At 45.1% G+C, this 21,057-nt stretch overlaps 1 protein-coding gene across 2 annotated transcripts; it reads right to left on the reverse strand.

Annotated features, from left to right (window-relative positions):
• Positions 1-226: 226 nt before the first annotated feature.
• Positions 227-17,849, reverse strand: PRR13 (proline rich 13). Of its 2 annotated transcripts, XM_084836761.1 has the most exons (6): positions 17,801-17,849; positions 15,820-15,866; positions 6,959-7,085; positions 2,332-2,363; positions 883-938; positions 227-289 (listed from the first exon to the last, which is right to left on the reverse strand). In XM_084836761.1, the coding sequence occupies exons 2-6, from the start codon at positions 15,823-15,825 to the stop codon at positions 259-261; spliced, it is 252 nt and encodes an 83-aa protein (XP_084692887.1). In that variant the 5' UTR covers positions 15,826-15,866; positions 17,801-17,849; the 3' UTR covers positions 227-258. The 2 variants fall into 2 exon arrangements, with proteins under 2 accessions (XP_084692887.1, XP_084692886.1); XM_084836760.1 differs by lacking the exons at positions 227-289; positions 883-938; positions 2,332-2,363; positions 6,959-7,085 and adding exons at positions 10,184-11,836; positions 13,680-14,098.
• Positions 17,850-21,057: the final 3,208 nt, after the last annotated feature.

Consider the following 21,057-nt stretch of genomic DNA (forward strand, 5'->3'; position numbering starts at 1 on the left):
AATATGCCCCTTTTCCAGAGACAGGGATGAGCCGCCCCGCCCGCGTGCCCCAGTGCACCCCTCTACTTTCTCTCCTGTAAATGAGAGCTTCCCGCTTGCCTAGGGACACTGTTGTGAAGGAGGGTAAAACCTGGGCTCCTGCTGACTCCTCTTGCAACATGCATCCCGCCCGTCGTAAGGATGAGCTTTTTGCTCGTCTACTGCTGCGCTTCTCTGCACAACTTACCTGGGAGTTAGCCCCATTGAATGTGCTGGGTCTTACTTTTGAGTAAACCTGCATAGGATTGTGCTGTAGAAGAACGAAAAGGAGAAAACCCAGACAGGAGAAGGAAGAAAGTGAACCAAAAATACATATCCAGAAACAGATTGGCTTCTGTACACAAAGCACCCAGGTTACCTGCTGGCTTCTACCCGAGGGGGTTACTTGCCTTTAGGTAACTATACAGCTTGCCCTAGCCAAAGGCTCAGAATGGAGAGTGTGATTAAAAAGCAAACATAAAATAGCTAATTCAAATACAATATGGTAAAACCATATCCCCCTTCCCCTAGCCGTCAAAAGTGGCTCTAATGGCCCTTCCAGTGGTTCTGAAAGTTGCTCAGGCTTTGGCTAATCTCCAGGGGAAGAGAGTTTCACATGGGGGGAGATTAGCTACCAGTGGATAATTTTTAGAAGGAGAGGTTTTGCCAAGCATCTGGCCTGCCAAGAAACCACATTCTCTGAAACAGATCTTGGAATCCCTCCCATGTTCCGGAGGCTCACTTAGACTGTGGTTGCCCCAGTGACAAGGGAAAGGGGTTCTGCAGATCATTTGAAGCTGGATCCTGACGTCTAAAACAATCCTAGGCAGTGTCTTCTAGAACCCTAGAAGTCACCTAAAATACCTTGCTCTGATATTCTGCTGTCTTGATACGGTGATGGTAGCATTTTCAACTTTACTCTAGAAAAAATATAGTTAGAGTTAAGCCTGTGTAGACATCAGACCATTTGATTAATAATTGAGATCACAGGGGTGGGGCCTTTTCAGTAGTGGTGCCACAGTTGTGGAAAGCCTTGCTTAGGAAAGCCAGTTAAGATACAAATAGAGCTTTCAGAGAGCTGTTGAAATGTGAGTATTCTACCAAGTATGTGGAGATAATTGATACCTTGTTGCTGTGTCTTATCTAGCTTTTTAAATTTTAGTGTTCTAATATTTAGGGAACATATCATTTTTCTGTGTTTCCATTCACTCTGTACATCGCCTTGGCCAAATATTCTAAATAGATTTGACACAGAAGCACTGTCCCTAAATCCCAGACATATGAAGGGCAGCAATTATTACTCAGTGACTTACTGGGGGGAGGAGGGGGTAGATTGCCAGAGACCAATTGCCAAAATAAAACATTGCAAGGAAGCAAAACAAAACCCATGAAGTAACCAGGTGAAAAGGGTGTTCACACACTACTGAGACAATGACCAGCTTCTGGCAACATCCTGCACTCCTCGACAGTCATTTAACCCACGACAAGCTGCGGCGCCCACAAGCACCATGCTGAATATCCAATCCCTGCTTGGGTGTTGTGTTGTGTGAACCCGACATGTGTGGGTTGTGCAAGGGCTAAACAACCCTCACATATGCCTAAAACAGACCATGTAATTTCACATAGCCCACGCTCACCAGGTTCACACGACATGACAACCCACCCCTGAGCAGGGGTTGCATATTCAAAGTGGTGGCCGCACACGCTGCAACCTCATGGTGAGCTGTTGTGTTGTGCAAACATCCCCAATGGAACAAATCTCTGTTTCAAAACAAGTGGCTTTGTTAACCAAGTGCTCATACCGGATAAAGTGAGCTTTGTTAAATCTTATGGCACAATTTGCTAGCCTATAGAGGTGTTTTTTGTTTGTTTTTGATGAGGCAGGTCCTTGGGAGGTTCTTTTGGGGAGTAATGAAGGCCCTCTCTGTACTTCAGTATGCTGAACACCACCCTAATGGGCGATTGCAGCAAAATCGATACCTGTGTATCTTTATCCATGCTGGTGTTCACATTTGTACACCACATGAATGGTACATCTGTGCAAGAGGCAGGCCTTGCTTGGGATGCTTTGTTGCACAGAGCCTGGGGTACGTGTGTAGAAATCCATTGGGGAAAGTGGCAGAGGCATAAAACAGATCGGGGAGGATGGGTGTGAACAGCTCTCCTTATTTTAACAGGTGTTAACTCACACACACAGTTGCTGCAGTGTCGTGTTGTTTTAACTTGCTAATTTATTCTCACAGGAACATTCAGCTATTCAAGGACATGGGGTAAATCCTGCTCTTTTCAGCATGTTGCAAAGAGAGGCCATACCTGGCTGTGTGGTGAGGATATGAAAGTGATCCCTAAAAAAAACAGGAGAAGGAAGCCATTGTTTCAAGATGTGTCCATAAAGAAGTCCTTACTACTTTTGCACATATTTATCTTAAATTAGCACTTGAGAGACTAAAGGAATCTAAGTAATAAAATCATAACGAATGCAGTAAAAAAAAGCAATCAATGCCAACTAAGACACAGAGTAACTTAAAACCAACCTTTAGCAGCATGTAAAATGGCAAATGCCTATCTGGACAGCCACATCATCTTTCTGAAAAGCAGTAGTGCATGAATCTTTGAGGAGTGAATCCCACAAAATTCCACAAAAAGGGGGCAACCACCATGGAGGCCCTATTTCTCATAGCCACCTCCCTTATTTCAGAAGAAGGCCAGGGGCATTCTGAGAAAGGCCCCGTATGAAGATCCTGAAGCACATGACAACAGACATAAGAGGATGCATAACCACTGTTTATTACACTCAGCATTGTCTGCCTCACATCTGTCATAGCCACAGGTTATTAGAGCTAGACTCATGGATTTGGGTAATACTCAAATCAGGTCACTGCCAGGTCTCCTTTTCAAACCTCTAAACTAGTTCAGGAATTCACACACCTGACAAAATCTCTGCCACCAAGAGAATACCCATCATATGTTAAATTCCAAACATGATCTACAAACCCCTTCTACACAGACCTTCCACAAATATAGCTGCAGAACTATGCAAGGTCTTGCACAGATCCTAAGAGGCAACGTTGGCTCTCTGGATGTTTTATGTAGTACACATATAGCTCAATCCTGTGCTCAAGAGTAAATCCGACAACAGGGAGTAAGTGTACATAGGATTTGTAGCCAAAATGGTGTCAAATCATTCTCATGAGAAAAGGGCATTTTGTTAGGATAGTTTCAGTTAATTCAGAGTCCAGTTTTGTTTTATGGGATAGAAAAAGAAGAGGGACAGTTCTTTTAAGGACATTTTTAAAACGAATTCTCCCATCATTAGTTCAAGAATTCTACTGTCCTAAGTACTCAACTTTCTAAAGACCCAGAATTGCAAGCCAGAAGCTACTGACAGATTATGGGCTGAGCAACAGAGGTCAGCCCAGATTAGGAAGCATCAAAGAAATTACCTCCATTTGCAACACCTGCCAGGTCACAAGGTGTGGCTTGTGGGCTGCATTTGCTAATACCTTAGATTACTTTACGAGGGCATTGGATACATTCAGGGACGATAAATCATGATAGCTATTTATGTTACCTCCAAATCAAGCTGTGTCTCCGAATACCGGGATGGCCATGTATCCTTTACAGAGGAACATCCTCTTTTTGAAAGGCTGCCCTGCTCAAGTCCAATTGAAAGATAAAGAACCACGAGGGCTGCTGCTCATCCACAGTTGTTACCTTGGCAGCGGACTGCACAGGCAGGCATAAAGCTCACCCAGTCGCACTCTTCCACACTATGCTAAGACATATTATATTTCCATTTAAATTATAATAATTCCTTCTAAATTTGTGTGTGTACATATAAATTAGTATATGCAAATTTTATGCAGGTCACTGTCCTTTTGTCCACTTTTTTGGCTATTTATAACTGGTCACCCTATGGGGAATAGCAGGAGAGGGCTACTATTGGGCTTCCCATAGGCATTTGGTGGGCAGCTCTAAGAAGCAAGATACTGTACTAGATAGGACTTCAACTCCCATCAGCCACATCAAGCATGGCCAATGGTCAGGAATCCTGGGAGTTGTAGTCCAAAACATCTGAAGGGCACCAGGTTGAGGAAGGCAAAGACTTTACTCTGATCCAACAGGGCTTTTTTTAAGGTGGGCAGGCCTGCCTTCGTCACTCTTGGTGGAAGTAGCATAGGAGCCTCCCAGCCTCCTTTTCTCTTTTCATCCTGCTACTCACAGTATATTTTTAAAAACCGCTCAGCACCCCTATAGCTAGGCAGAAAAACATGACTCAAATGTGAAGCCTTTTCAGGAGTGGGGAAGGGGGGGAAAACTAGCCAAGTTTTTAGAAATGGGAATAGAATATATTCCTATTTAAGTTATGTTTTAATTAATTTTGTGGCCTTAAGGTTATGTTTTTTAGCTGGATTTTACTGTTAGCCACCTTGAACGCAATGTTATAGCAGTATGGCAGGATATCAATTAAATAAATAATAAATAAATGATGTACTCATCCAAAACAGTCCACATTTTGAGAAGCTGAAGTCAAAGACCTGTTCCAGATAAGGCAATCCAGAGGGCAGAGAGCAATTTTCTGCCTGTTGAACTGCTGTACTGGCATGTGGAAAACCAGGTGGTTTGATATAAAACCATTTGGTTTTATAACATTAGCCATCATGGCTGCCCCCAAAGAATCCTGGGAGTCATATTTTGGTGAAAGTGCTGATAATCATCTGCCAGAGAGCCCCAGAGCCCTCCCATCAAACTTCATTCCCCCCTGGAGAGGGAATGACTATTAAACACTTTACGTCTATGCAGTTATAGCCTCTGTCTTCCTGAGAACAGTGATATGAGCCCAGTTACAGTGACCAGGGCCACAGAGAACTTTGTCCGTGGTGGGCAGCTCCTTCAGCTTTGGAGCATCCCACCTTTTCCCCAGAGGTCTGGCACGCAAGAATATGTTCTGGAACAGACTTGCACAAATGGTCACACACACACACCCCTCAAGCCAAGCAGCCCACCAGCCCTGAATGGTGACTGCCGCCCCCAGGGGTGCAATAAACCTGTTTCTATGGTCTGCTTGGGACAGCAAAAGAGAATTGTATGCCTGCTTGGACCCTAATATCATCCTCAGAGGCCCTTTTCCAGGTGCCCCCACCAAATGAGGTGAGGTGGGTTGTTACTAAAGAGAGGGGCTTTTCAGTGGTGGGACCCCAGTTGTGGAATTCCTCCCTCCCCCAGATCACTCAGTATGTACTTTGTGGTCTTTTTGACACCAGGTGAAGATCTTTTTTTCGCAGACTTTTTAGCCCTTCATTTTTTTTAAAAGGGCATTGGTGTATTTTTTATCTTTCCACTGCTGCTGGCTTTTATCTTGGTTACTACTTTGGTTTTATTTTATTCCAGTGGTTTTATATTATGTTTTCCTATCTTATTGTATGTTATGATTTTAAGCTTCGTCTTGTAAAATGCCCAGAGAGCTTCGCCTAATGGGCAATACAGAAATTTGTTAAATACATAAGCACCTGGCAAATCACCATACACGACTGTGGGGGTGGAGTGGTTAACCATTTGTGAGGGTCTATTTTGGAAGGGTTGCAAGACCTTTTTATTTAGATGAACATTTAGGATTGCAAATAAGTGCACAAAAGCTACACATCTATACATTTAAAAAAACTGTATTAGCCTGCTTACCCACACATATCTATGTTAAAACAGATGCAACACATTGAAGTAGGAATTAAAAGAGAAAAAGATCTAATACCTTCCCATTAACTAAACTGGGTAAACTGCCTGATCACCTGGAGGCAATTCTCACTCACCAGGTAACTAGGCAAGTGACTTTTTATAAGCCTGATTTGGAGGAGGGGAGAAGGAATGAGTAAGATTACTTCACCATTAAAATATTCTAATTTTTCTGTCTATTACTTTTAAGATTATGTGCCACTAGGCCTTTGAATTATTTAGGTTACTAATCCACATTATAATTATGTACTTCATATTTTGGCTCCACAAATGAGCCCAGTAGGTAATACTTGCATTTACTAGGCCAGTTTTGAAAGACGGGCTTGGGGAAAGGGACAAGGGGGAAGATACCTGTTTGGTTTGTCAGAAAAATCAGGCATGGAGATGATGTAAAATGTATGAAACTATTTATTTTACATCAGTGCAGGATCAGGCCCAGGATTAGCCAAGTCATTTTTGTAATTGCCATTATCCAAGTATGAAATTATAACAGCAAAATGTCAAACAGAAATAAACAAGCAGAAGATTACTCATCCAGATACACAGTAATTAGTATGTTGATGGTTATAATCTCCTAATGAGCAATGGATATAAAACGGCTGTGGTCTCCCATGCTTTGGAGCTAGTGAATCCCTAACGCACTTCAACTCGCTCTTTATGCTCCACAAAGCTTATCCACAACCTATCAAACTTAAACCAAGATATTAAAGAACAAGGAAGAGCTTTAAAGAGAAGCTGTGTAAACCCATTTATCATGACTCTATGAACTCTTCATGTGCAAACGAGCTTTAAGTCTGGTTTAACATCACAAGAACCCTGTGAGGAAGGTTGCTGTTATCCCCATGTTACAGATGAGGAACTGAGGCTGCAAGCAATTTGCTCAAGATTGCACAGTGACTCCCTAGCAGAGGTGGGTTTTGAACTCTGAGGCCAACGTCCAACAGTCTACCACAGGGGTGGGTGGAAAGTAGATCTCTGTATATTTAGACTTCAGCTCCAAACACTTGTAACTATTGACCATGCTGGCAGTGATTTCTGGGAGTGGAAGGCCAAAATATGTGGAGATCTACCTTCTACCCACCCCTGCTCTGCCAAATAGATCTCATCAAAGACTATTTACCTGTACAGTGCAGTGGGACTTCCACCTGGTTGGGAGTCACTCTGCACCGAAGCCACGTGGGCCAGTCAAATGATGTATTGTGGCCCATACCTGAGTCACCAGACTCCAGAAAGACATGGTGCGTTGACATGGGAAGCAAACATTCATGGACACCACGTAGATAGCAAAGGGGCAAATTCACAGAAGTGTTCCCAGACTTGTTCTTGGACATATTAAACTGCAAAAAAGAGAAGTGTTTGTTGTGATTATTCTGTTTTTATACCTCACAGTTATAGCAGTGTTATCAACACAGGCCAAGCAATCTCCTGTTGTTGGGTGATGGTGCAAAGGGATTTGTGCCTTTGGCACACGTACTGCAGGGGCAAACCAACCAAAGTAAAGCACTGATTTCAGTAGAACAGTGGCTTTTAAATCTACTGCTCTGAGTAATGTATAGGCATTAGAAGTGTAGGATAGACATTCTATAAAAATACATATTTCCCACTGAAATCAACAGGACTTAGAAATGCTTCATTTTGGCCTGATTGTGCCCTTCACACACATTCCCTTTTAATTGTATATTGCAAGTTCCACCTGTGGAGGAGTGGGAGGGAGTTCCACTTTCTAACTTGAAGGTATATGTAGGGCACAGTGCTATACACTTTTAGTCAGAAAAAAAGCCTGCAACTCCCAACATGCCCCAGCCAGCCATTCATAGGATTGCACCTTTAAAACATTTCTACACCACCCTTGATCAAATCAGATTCCAAGGTGGTATACATCATGTAATATTTTAAACCCTAATAGAATAAGACACTTCCTTTTCATATACTTGTTTTCCTCCTCATTCCTTTTCCCTTTTGCATTGCGTCTTTTATACTGTGAGCCTATGGGCAGGGACTGTCTTATTTTTTAATATCTGTATAGCGCTTAAAAAGATATTAGTTGCTTTAGAAGTGATCAGTAATAATCTCACAGCAGAGGTGAGTGCAAGGATCTTTTTTCTTTTCAGAATGTGCTTTTTGTTTTGTTAAATTCACAATAAAAAGAAAAAAGATTAATAAAAAAGGATGTAGACTAGACTTCCCCAACCTGGTGCCCTCAAGATGTATTGGACTACAAGTCCCACCATTCTCAGCATCTCTGCTGGCTGGGGATGGTGGGAGTTGAAGTCCAGCAACTTGAGTAGGGGCCTGGCTCAGGAAGGCTGATCTTAATTTAGAGCAGTCTCAGTCTGCGACAGCTGTACCCATCATTTGGGTCACTCCATCTGGAACATGGATATCCTGATATATAAGGTGCTATGCAGATATGAGGGCACCAGAGACAAATCTCCACTTTGTAGAAAACATAGCTGATAAGCATCAAGAATAACCTACATCTGGGAATGGATTCCTTGCCATTTTCAGATGGTACATAAACTCTTTCCCTACATTAAACCTCTCAGTTTTAGAGGTTAAAGTAGAGAAATAAGTATGTCCTCTGAAAACAAGGAATCCACTCCTGGTAAGCAGCAACAGTGGCCCAAGTAATTTCAGGGTCTGGGTGGGAAAATATGACCTACACTCTCACCTTCAGCATACTGACAATATTCCTAGCAATGGTGCCTGAATTTGGGCCAGACATTGTGTAGCCTTGGAAGCTCCAGAGACCTATTCTGGTTTACAAGGCCTTGTTTCCTCTGCCAGCAGTAGCTCTCTATTCATATTAGCTCTTCAACCTTAGTTGGACACCCTCCCAATCTTTGTAAACTGCCGAGAGCTCCAGCTATTGGGAGGTATAGAAATGTAAATAATAATAATTGTAATAATAGTAGGCATGGAAGGAATGCCAGTCAGCCATAGACCTGCATCTATGGTTGAAATGACAAAACCTGAAGTTCAGAATATACTGGACCCCTGCAGCATTTTTTGCTTTTGGAATTAACCTCAGGAATTGCTTATAATAAACCAAAAGTGGATCTGGTCCACCTTGTGTGTGTGTGTGGGGGGGGGATTTCTACTGGTGGTTCATTTTTGAAAGGTGGTTTTCTGTGTTAACTCGATTTTTCAGATATTTATTTATTTATTTACATTTATATACCACTCCACATCAGAAGATTTTGGAGCACTGAACAACAAAGATAAAAGAATAAAACACCAGGTTAAAACAGTTTAAAAAAATGTTTTAAGGGCAAATTCCAATAAAGTCGAATTTGATCAACCGCAGCTGGTCATGCAAGGAAGGCCTCTCAAAATAACGTCTTGAGGCGCCAAAGGAACACAAAATTGGTGCCTGCCTGACCTCTAAAGGTAGGAGAATCCACAGGACAGGGGCCACCACACTGAAGGCTGTTTTCCTGGTGGACTCCAACCAAGCCATGAGTCTATGTGGAACCACTAGAGCCATGACCTCAGTGACTGGGCAGATTGGTAAAGAAAGCGCTCTCTCAGATATCCTGGTCCCAAGTTGTTTAGGACTTTGTACACCAGTACGAATAGCTTAAACCTGGCCCATTAGCAAATAAGCAGCCAGTGCCATTCTTTCAGCAAAGGAGTTGCACACTGAAAAGGGGCAGCTCCCGCCAACAGCCAAGCTGCTGTGTTCTGCACTAGCTCCAGCTTCCGAATCAGCCTTAAGGGCAGCCCCACATAGAGCGCATTGCAGTAATCCAGTCTTGAGGTTGCTAGTGCCAGCACCAGGCATGAGATGGCTCTCATATTCTCCTAATATAGATATCTTCTGTTCCCCCACCCCCACCCCACGGAAACAAACAGAGAACAAATCAATGGCTAAAATAATCATCTTCCAGAATTGTTTTTGCCAATGGAGTATTTATTCAAAGACCTCCTTGGCCTAGACATCATGGATATTACATATACAGTAAGGCAACCATGTTTTTCAGGTAGAAATCAAGGAATGTGGACTGTACATTCAGCATTAATTGGCTGCGCAGACACCGCTGTGTATGTGCTCCACCTTCTCTGCTCCTTGTTGCTCTGGCCCTCTTTCCTTTACAGTAATTTTGGGGAGGTGGTGAAGTTCGTATGTATTTGTATCCTTTTTGAGTGTCCGCTTTTAAAAAGCTGGGTGATCCAAACACACACTTGCCTCTCTTCTAGCTGTCAAATGCCAAATAGTTGCTTTTATAAACTAGAGAAGGCCACTTGATATGAAAAATAGCCACTGTTCTGGACATCATAATCTATCATCTCATTTCCAGTCCATACAGGATACAGAAATACAGGAGTTTTCCATGCTTCTTATCTCCCAAAGTGAGTGGCAGCAAGTGGGCAAGCAGGACTAAACAAATAATCTGTTTCTATCCAAAGGAAGATAGGTGCAGGATTCAATATACAAATATTCTCCCCCCCCCCTTTTTTTTTTTTGCATTTGTTTCCTTTAATTGGATTCAAAGTTGATACACTCTAAATCTGGTAGAGGCCGATATCGTGGCTTCTTCTTACACAAATATGTATTTCCTGGTTAGGTACATTCTTGGAGTTAGTGCTAAAGACATAACCAACCACACCTTGAAGCTAAAAGGATCTGTTGAACCCTGTGAGGTACAGACCTGCACTGCAGGGAAAATAGCACTTTCTACAAACACACGTTTGACTTTTGTTCTTTCTTAAGGTTTAATTTTGAGTTTTCACATAAACAGTAACACACCACTTCCAGCTGAGTATTAAAAGCAGTTTCTTTTACTGAGACACAAGCAGGAAGAAACAAATACAGGACAGGTAGAATTGGACATGCTACTTCTAGTGCGGGGGGGGGGGAAGAGTTTACAAAGTAAGATACAATCAGTTATAACAAGACATTGTCCTCTTAGTACTCAAAATCCTTCCCTATGGACCACAAAAGAACAGAGCTTCCCAGAATGGTACATCTCTGCAGGCTTCATTCACTTTAGCCCAAAAAGCCGAGATAATGCATGCTGAGGCATGTAATCTGTACACTTTTTAAAGGGCACCAGCAAACTTGTGAGAACATGGTCCCTCCAAATGCAATGTATTGGAGCATAGTGTTGATACATAACATTTATATTCTGTGATCACACACTCCCCATGTAGTAATTCAGTAAGATGCTCCTACCCATCTCAGTTCAGATTCCACTTTGCACCAACCAAAATTGCACCCATGTGCAATTTTACACATGGTGTAACACACACACTGTTACAACCAAGCATAAATGTGAGCTACCAACTTTGTGTTGTTTTTCCATGTTGAAGCTTTCTGGAATACACCTCAAACCAATGTTTCTCATCTATAAGAAATCAATCCCCAAATCACATAATAGAGACACTGAAGAGGGTGCACAAAGGTATATTGTTATCCCTGATCAAACATGTTTTATTGGCAATCTTAGGAAGCCTATAATTCTAGCTTGTATTAAATAAGCCATATGCATTTTCCAGATGCAATTCATATACAGGACAGTCTCTCCTTTCATTTGCATAGAAAAGACAATCATTTGGGGGAAGGTGGCTAAATTTTAAAAGCACTTGGGTTGACCTGAATCCATCACTTTGCAATTAGCCTCAGCATAAAGTGATCATTTGATTGGACCCACCAGATGCCTGCAGAAAGCTTCATGGTTCGATTTGACTGGTTCCAGGGACAGAGTCTACATTTCAGAAAGCTACTGGGTGCCATTGTTTGTAGCTACACAGCCTTTAAGCAGATGGGTGGTCTCCCGCTCTGATTTGTTAAGACGCACCAGCTGATCACACCAACCCCATTTAATCAATAACACCAGAGTCCCCATCAGGCTTTGCAGGAGATGCCATGTGCCATTGGGATAAACCTGACATTTGGCCCAACCCCTGTTAACATAGGATGAGCAAAAAGCAGGTGTCATTTTTATCTGGTGACAAATTCAGTAGATCAGCATTGGGATGGAAGTGGGAGGAGAGGTGTGAGGATCGGTATCTGTGGGAAGAGGGTACAGCTGGAAATTAGAGACAGGCCTCAGTCAGAGTCGCTGCTGCTAGAAGAGGAGGAATGCTGTGAACAGGAGAAAGGAGAAACACTCGTAAGACTTCAATTTTGACTCAATGTCACTGAAATCTAATCAGGACTTAATCCAGGAGTTCCCAATGTGGTGTCTTGCTCTTTCTCTCCCCTCTACCCTTTTGCCTTGCTGTTTCCCCCTCCCTCCCAGCCTCTAGCCTCATTATTTCTCTCCCCACATCACTTTTGACTAGTTAGACCCCCACAGCAACTATTATGGGACTAGCCACATTTTCCATGGAAGCCATTTTGTGGTGGTAACCACAGCAGTTTCTCAAATGTGCGCATGGGTCCAAAAAAGTTGGGGGACCCCTGGTTTAATCTATCTTATACCTCAGCTGAAGAAAATGTCAACTGGGGATATGAACACCATATACCAGCTAAAATTACTGTTTCCTATACCTGCAGGTTGGTTGGAGAGCTTCTGAACATGTATGGAATGCGTGCCCTTTCCTAGAAAACCACTACTACAAAGTTCCAGATATCAGAGACTAAAGTTTCCACAAAGGCCTAAAACCCCAAATCTCTCCCAACAGCAGCATCAAGGGTAGGCATGATCAGGCACCTGCCAAGGGCCCACACCCCAGCAGGGGCCCACTGACAGGAGCCCCCTGACGTGGCTTCTCGACTTCATCATTGCAACTTGCTTGTTCACCTACCTCTTGCTCCGGCCCAGACAACAGTGGGGGCGAGGAGGAGCAGGAGATGCCGCGGCCTCCTTGCTCACTGGCTGTCAAGCAAGCCAGTGGTGGCCATGATGAGAGAGAGGAGGAGCAGGATCAGCTGGTGACAATGCCAGTGAGAAGGTGGACTCGCTGAGAGAGGGGGCCCATTAAGGGGGTATGGCCCAGGGACCTCAAAAACCTGGAGCCAGCACTCCTCTCTCCTTTCATACATCAAAAACACCGGAGTACATTACAAGCAGTGGTTGTGAGGAGGGGAGAGAGACATATTGCTACTGCAGTGTTCCGCAATTCCCTGCTAATTCTTCAAGCCAGCTTCGCACTGTGCTGGCTGGGCAGCCACTGGGCAAAAACTAGAGGAGGTTAGGCATATCCAGATCTTAATGGCATCAACGCAACTTCATTTAACTGCATCTGTATGGCCACTCAACGACATATGCTCTCTGGACAGCTTACAGAATTTTAAAACAAAATGCAGTACTTTAAAACTGTTAGCTGAGTAGTTATCTTCTACCCAAAAAGGCTCCTGACACCAGCTCAAGGAATGCTCCTCAAGCCAATGACTCGGTCAAAAGCTGGCTTTGCTTCCCCGTCGCCTCGGCCAGGGTGAGCAAAATCCTGAGCCGCGCCTCAAGGAGTGGTTCCTCGAAGTACCAGTTCATTCCAGAGCCAGCTCTGCCCATCCCTCACTTTCCCAAATCAGGGAAGGCAAGGGCCAGGCAAAGCCCTGAACCCGCAGCTCAGTCAGGAGCCAGCTTCGCTGCCGCCACCACCCCACCTTTCCCTGACAGAAACTGAACCCGACGGAGGCCGCTTGAGGTTGTGTTCCTTGAGGTTGTGACTCAGTTGAGAGCCGTTCTCTGGCCTCCTCTCCTTTCACTGTGTGAGTGTGCTTTGGGCCTCACCTGAGGCCTTCGCAGGCCAGATGGGCCAAATTCAGCCTACAGGCTGAAAGTTCCCCATCCGGTAGGCTTCAATCACAAACACCTTAGGGCTGTCAAGTAAGAAGGGCAGGCACAGTGACCCTTGATCACAGATAAATAGGCCTTCTTTGCTCACCCTCCATGGCAACAAGTGAAAGAAGTCCAATATTTCCTGGCTCCCCCTAGGTCCACCCTTCCCTCCCTTTTGCTCCTCCCTTCCCTGCCACAGACCTTCCCATGTTGCTTATGGAGTTTGTGTGGTTTGTGCATCTTATGAGCCTTCTTCATCTTCTTCTTCATCTTCTTTGCTGCCTTCTTATCCATCACATGGGTCCCCATGGCAACAGCCCCAGGCAGCAAAGGATTAACCCCCATTCCTCCAGGCATACCTGGAGCAGGTGGGGGGTAAGGACCACCAGGCGGAACTGGATAGCCAGGCTGATGCCCAGGATATGGTGGTGGCTGAATAGGATGGCCTGGGGGGTATGCAGGTTGCCCTGGTATCCCTGCAGGGGGGACGGGATATGAGCCAGCAGGTACAGAGCCTGGAGGGAAGGCAGGATTCACGGAAGGAGGGTGTGCAGGATTATAGCCAGCTGGGTAAGAAGGGTTGGGAGGATAGGCTGCTCCAGGGTAGGCACCTGGCTGGCCTGAAAAAGGGGAAGGGAAGAAAGAGTGATCAGCTGCAAGGTGAAACAAATCTTGCTGCAGCCAACTTCTAGTACCCTACCATTCAGTGGCTAACTTCTAACAGAAACACTGAGACTCCAGTCTACTTACACTCGGCAGCCTTGTAGGAACCAATATTCTCTATAAATATTCCCTTACCAACCTGCCTCATCACTGAGGTCATCGGAGGGCATGCTCCTGGTGATTCCACATGGACCTATGGCCTGATTGGAGTCCACCAGGAGAAGAGCCTTCAGTGTGGTGGCCCCCTTCCTTTGGAACTCCTTGCCCCTGGAAGTAAGGCAGGCACCAACACTGTGTTGCTTCCGGTGCCTCCTGAAAACAGCACTGTTCCAGGAGGCATTCCTTAACTGACCAGCCATGATTTTATTGGTATTCTGGTTTTTAAAAGCATAGCTTTAATACGGTGTTTTAATCTTTTTATTCTTTTACTATTTTACCTTTTATGTTCACCGCCCCAAAATCTGTTTTAGATAGATATGGAGCAGTATACAAATATTGTAAATAAATAAATAAATACATACATACATACATACATAAATAGTTCATCCCTCCCTGAACCTACCACATCCACATCTAGCCCCACCTTCATCCCATTGCTTTTGGAAGCAGCAGAAGCAGTTCCCCCTTCTCCCACGTTTGCAGATTGCCCAGAGCGACAGCCATAGAATCCATCACTGACAGGACGCCTTCGGACAACCCAGTTCCAGTGGATTCCCACCAAGTGACAACTGCCAAGGACAGTCCTCTTTGGACAACAAAGGCTTTTCCTCTGAATCCACCCACGGATTTCCATATACTGACAGCAAGTCACCACTACCTAAAGAAGTAACTTCAAACTGAATCTCTTAGGCAGACCTGAAGTGGCCATTTGGGTGGCTGTGGGAACAAATCCAACGGTGCCACTCCAAAGTACATGCAAGGGGAGAATCCAGCTAAAGTTCTGCTTGTGCAACCGGTTGCAAGGCTCAGATTTCCAAGGCAGCCCACTAGCACGTGCACAATGGAAAAAGGCAGCTTTGCTAGTGCAAAAAGGCAGCAAAAGGAGCTTTGCTAGTGCAGCAATTTCTTCCACTGACAGTACATTGGATTTAGGCTGGGGAGGGCAGACAGAGGGGACTTTTTTCTCTTTTGAAGAAGCACATCACTAGTAGCAAATGTCAAGTTCAAAATGAGCCATCCGTGGTTAGACAGTGCGGACAATGCCTTCTGCTGAGTCTCCAAGGACAGCGTCTCGTATGCAGTGAAAGCAGTGCGTGTGTGCAGTTCTTCCGCAAACAACTTCAGGGAAATTCTGCTACAGAAAGTTGGCTGATCAAAATGTAATTGGGAGCAGAGTTAAATACCTGCTACTTGCCTCTGGGTAGGGTTTCCTTCACAAAATACTTACAAGAGATATGCCATCAGTGTGAACTCCAAGCTGGTGAGGCGCGTCAATACAATGGTGCTTTGGCAATTACCAAGTCACCTTTTTAAAAACAAATAGCAGGGCAGCTATTAAAATGCATGGTAAATGACAAGTAAATGACTCAGGAAGTAGCATGTACCCAAAACCCTTCTTGGAACTGGCCAACACCCATTAAAATGCCTCCAGTCAGGACACTGACTATACCTTTGCGCTATGTATTCTCTACAGAGATGTGCCCTGGAGAAACCCCTCAAATCTGCTTCCTATTTTTACCTGCATTGGGATCCCACATGGTCCTCAGTGATAGAAGAAACTGTCCGCTGATGGGAGAAAGACACTGTTAGCTCAAAAACATATAATTAGAAGACCATTAATACTGCATAAATCAATTCAGGTGGATGGCTGGGTGGAAAAGATTGTTTTTGTTTGTTTAGTTTAATCAGAGCAAAGTCTATTCCATAAGGTCAAACTGCTGGAAACAGGTACAGAGACTTGGTGGGATCTGCAAGCTAAAGGATCTGGAAGGTACCGTTTGGGATTATTACAGTACCCTCAGCCATGATACCGTCATGTACCTGAGGCTGCACCCCTAGGCACCCTTAAGTCTATCACACTTGAAACTTACTTCTGAATGATGTGCACAGGACTGGGCCTTACCACTCCTGGAAGTAATTATTACTACTGCTACTACAGCATTTAAATAATGTTTAGGGTGAGAATATGAACACACAAGCACTGTTACTGGACAGAGTTTTATGATACTTTACTCATCATCACAAAATGCTGTGAGACATGTCACATATTTCCAGAGATTCCAAATAAGGGATGGGGCAAGATCTTGGCCATCTAACCCCAGATGATAAACAAAGCAAGCTGGCTGAGCTGATAAACTGCCTTTGTAGCAGGAAAAGGAGCTTTGCAATGACACATTCATGTAGCAGCAGCCATTCTAGAAAGTGAACCCATGGACCTGGGTTCAAGTTCTTCCTCTGCCACACACTGTAGATGGCCAAGACTAAGGCACACTCTCAACCTCAGCTATCCAATTTTATCTAAAATTGGAACATGGACTAATTACAGAATTGTTGAGAGGATGAGGCATTAAGGAAATACAGTTTACTAGCTGAAAGGCTTAGGAACAGAACCATATTAACACCAAAAGCGGAGCGCCTTTCGGCGCCAGGTGAAGACCTTTTTATTCTCCCAGGCATTTTAGCTTTCTGAACTTTTAGCTTTGCTGTTTTAAATCTGTATTTTAAACTCCTGCACTGCTGCTAGGTTTTATTGTGGTTGCATTGTTATATTGTGGTTTTAATGTTCTATATATTTTATATTGTTTTATTGTGTGCTGTTTGGTTTTAATTTTTGTGAACCGCCCAGAGAGCTTCGGCTATTGGGCAGTATAGAAAATAAATAAATAAATAAATAAATAACGCTAAATGATAGGAGACTTCTAAGTATCCATATCCCAAACAGGAAGAACAAGAAGTTGTAGCATTTTTTAAAAGGGAGTTGAAAGCACATATGTAACTAAGTTTAAATCAATATTAACAGCGAAAGAATATTAACTTTATCCATAAAGATTTAATATAACCTGTTAGACATTACCAGAACTACAGACTGGATGCAAATCCTAGCTCAGTTATCAAGTCAACGGAGCAAGTTCGTTGTTTCCAAGCCTCAGGTTTCCCATCCGTAAAATCGGAACAAGGAAGATGTGTGTGTGTGTGTGGGGGGGCATTCTTCAGAAAACGAGCGGCATTAGAAGATGAATATTGCTATAACCTTCTCCTCTGTCCATCCTCCAGACCCAGTGTCCGTCAACACACCCCAAGTGCTGGCTAGGAAACGCTAGGAGTTGTAGGACTTTTTTCTGTCTAAGCATGCGTAGGATTGCACCCTTGGTGTCATTACCCATCCTGAAGCTCGAACTAGTTCATGGGTTACTTAACTCCGCCCAGGATCTCCTGAAAGTTGCACTTTCCTTTAACCATTCGGAGCCCGGCCCCATGGCGCATTTACTTGGAAGTAAGCCCCGCCAAGCTCAAGCGAGATTTCCTCCCTGGCAAGGGGGGTAAGGCTGCAGCCGCCCGCGCACACGAGAAGCGCGTTTGGGCACGCCCCAAACGGAGAAAATGGGCTCTACGACCCCAGAGGAAGGAAGCTCCCTGCAGAGAGGACGCCAGCTCCCTCCCCACCACCAGCCTCCACAAGATAAAGCCCCTCGGCCGCGAGAGTCCAGCCCCAACTTCACCTCTGCCACCTCTCTGCGCCTCCTCCCTTCCTCGGTCCAGTTCTGCAGCGGCCGCTTCCTGGAAGCCTTCCTCGCACCTGGCTCCATCTCCGAGCCCCTCAGCCCCATTGGCTCATGGGCTACATTGCGCACTTTCGATAGGCCAGGCAAGGTGTCCATCAGGAGTTGCGTCTCGCAGCCCGGCTAGGCGGGCCTTCCAGCCGTGGCTCTTCGGGCCGCGACCACAAACAAGCACGCGCAGGAATATTAAAGGGGCCAAGCAGGCTTACGGCCCGGGTGAGAGACTTGAGGGTCTTACTTGGGAGTAAGTCGCATTGAACCCAATGGCGCTTCTGAGTAGACATGAATAGCATTGTGCCCAAAGGTAAAATGCAAGAAGGTAATCTTGCATTCAACGTGAGACTTTTATTGCATAGATTTAATAATAATAATCAAAGATTTTGCGGAACGTATTTAAAAATATCTCTAAGCAGTTCACAGAATACATAATATATATTAAAATACAATAAATATTGCTACAAGATTTATATAAAGCATTAATAAAGTCATTAAAACCAATACAGCACCATAACTTCAAACAGACTGGGCAGCGCACTCAGGGAAGGCCTGGGCAAAGAAATGGGTCTTAACTGGCACCTAAAGCATGATTCAGTTGGTGCCTCCTGAATACCAGGGGGGCGATCTTCCATAAGGTGGGCACGACCACGGAGAAGGCCCCGCTGCCTTATTGCTGTGAGATGGCAATCTGCAGGCTGTAGCCCCACTAGTAAGGTCTCATCCGATGATCCTCTGATGATCTTAACGCTCACACTGGTATGTATTGGGGAAGGCGATCTGCCCGGTAACCTGGTCCCAAGCTATTCAGGGCCTTATATACTAACAGCAAGACCTTGTACTTGGGTCCGTAAATAGCCAGTGCAGTTTCTTTGACAGCCAGGTGCTCCATTCAGCATCCTGGCTCCCGCATTCTGTACCAGCTGGAGCTTCTGGGCCAAGCTCAAGGGTAGCCCTGCGTAAACCGCATTACAGTAATCTAAATGTGAGGTTACCACCACATGGACTATAGTGGCCAGCCTATCCCTTTCCAGGAAAGGGTGCAGCTGGTATACCAGCCTGAGTTGGTAATAGCCGCTCCTCAACACAGAAGCGACTTAGGCCTCTAATGATAAATGAAGGAGAACCCCCAGACTACCTGTGCTTTCTGAGAGCGTGCAGCCCCATCTAGAACAGGCAGACTTCCCAGTTCCCACACCTGGAAACCACCCACCCATACAGTCTCCGTCTTGTCAGGATTCAGTCTCGGTTGGCCTTCATCCAACCCATCACTGCATTCAGGCCCCAGTTCAGAACATGCGCAGTCTCTTCTGATTCTGATGTTACAGAGAAATAGAGCTGGGGGTCATCAGCACACTGATTAGATAGGCTTTAGCTGGGCTATGGAGTTGTTTAAAAGTGTAGCAAGCTTTGAAACTCCCCAAAGCAACAGCAACGGTTGCTTGTAGGGTAGGTAGGGTGGCCGGATGGAAAAGAGAATGCAGGCCTGCAGGTCAGCAACTTTAAAAGTTGTATAGGAGAGGGAATTCCAGTAGGTGTAGCTTGCCATGTTCTTTTTCCTGCGGTGACATAGTCTGCTGTGAAAACAAAGCGACGTCAATAGGCTAAGTTGACAAGAGCGAACGAAGGCGCATAGTGATGGTTAAGTTCTGATAGAACATCGGCTGAGCAAATGTACCTGTAGATATGGATCTTTATGTCCCTACTCTTTATGTTCTAGGGATACCTGCAACCAACCAATAGCAGCAAATAGCAGCAGCAGAGTACAGCAGCTTCGAAGAACAAATTAGTAGGTGTGGATCTTCACTTGCCCCTTCTTATCTATTGCTCTCTCTTTTGTATTGATTTATATTTTTAATATGTGCCTGGGAAATATATTGGATAACTCAGGGGGGTGAGGGGGTGCCCCCATAACTGGGCTGACGGGTAGGGGGAGGTATGGCATTGGGAGATTACCAGGCCAGCTGAGGAGAAGAGGGGCCAGACACCTTACAGCTATCCCCTCTTCTGGTTCTTCCCCCAACCAGATTGTTCCTGGCAGCCTTACCAGCTTGCCCTCGGGTGTGGTGCTGCTGCTGCTGAATGCCAGGTCATCCAAAACAAAATCTCCCTCATCCATGATTTGATTGTGGATGAGGCGGCCGACCTGGTATGTATTACTGAGACCTGGGTGGGGGACCTGGGTGAGGTTACTCTCTCCCAGCTGTGCCCTCCTGGGTACTTGGTGCAGCACCAACACCAACTCAAGGATCAGGGAGGGGGTTGCTGTGGTCTATAGGAATATGATCTTCCTCTCTATGCTTCCTGTTCCTTCGAGTGTGGCTCTTGAGTGTCTGTACTTGTGTTGGGTGCCTGGGAAAGATTAGGGATTTTGCTGGTCCACCCCGCTACCCCATCAGACTCTCTGCCTGAGCTGACAGAGGTGGTATCAGACAATGTTGAGGACCCCTAGGATGATGGTTCTGGGGGATCTCAACTCCCATGCTGAGGCTGCTATATCTGGGGCAGCTCAGGACTTCATCGCCACCATGACAGCTATGGGGCTGTCTCAATATGTCAGCAGCCCAACACATGTAAACAGATACACGCTTGATCTGGTTTTCTCGACTGGGCAGAAGGATGGTAATCTGAAAGTGGGGGAATTAACATCTATCCCCTTGTCATGGTCAGATCACTTCCTATTGAGGTTTAGAGTCTTGGTGGCCTTTCCCCTCTGCCAGGATGGCGGACCTATTAAAATGGTCTACCCCGGAGGCTAATGGATTCCAGAGGGCTCTGGGGGATTTTCCTGCTGATATGGCTGATGCTCCTGTTGAAGCCCAGGTTGCTCTGTGGAATGCAGAGATGACTCAGGCAGTTGACATGATCGTACCCAAGCACCCTTGCCCTTTGAGCAGAGCCCAGCCAGTTCCTTGGTATACACCCAAGCTGAGGACAATGAAGCAAGAGAGGAGATGGCTGGAATGCAGGTGGAGGAAAACTTCTGTTGAGTCTGACCGAACACAGGTTAGAGCTCATTATCAAGCCTACACTGTGGCAGCAAGGGTGGGAAAGAGATTTTTTTCCTCTACCATTGCATCTTCTCAGGGCTTCATCACACGGAGCTTTTATCCTGCGATTGAGATAGCTCCTTCATGGAAGTTTGTGGGCTCTTTACATGATGCCATGACCCAGCCGTGACCCTCCTGCACTACATGGCCTTT

The sequence above is a fragment of the Heloderma suspectum genome, chromosome 2, assembly GCF_057233095.1.
Source record: "Heloderma suspectum isolate Gila_16-S chromosome 2, 16-S_ref, whole genome shotgun sequence".
In the NCBI taxonomy this organism is placed as follows: domain Eukaryota; kingdom Metazoa; phylum Chordata; class Lepidosauria; order Squamata; family Helodermatidae; genus Heloderma; species Heloderma suspectum.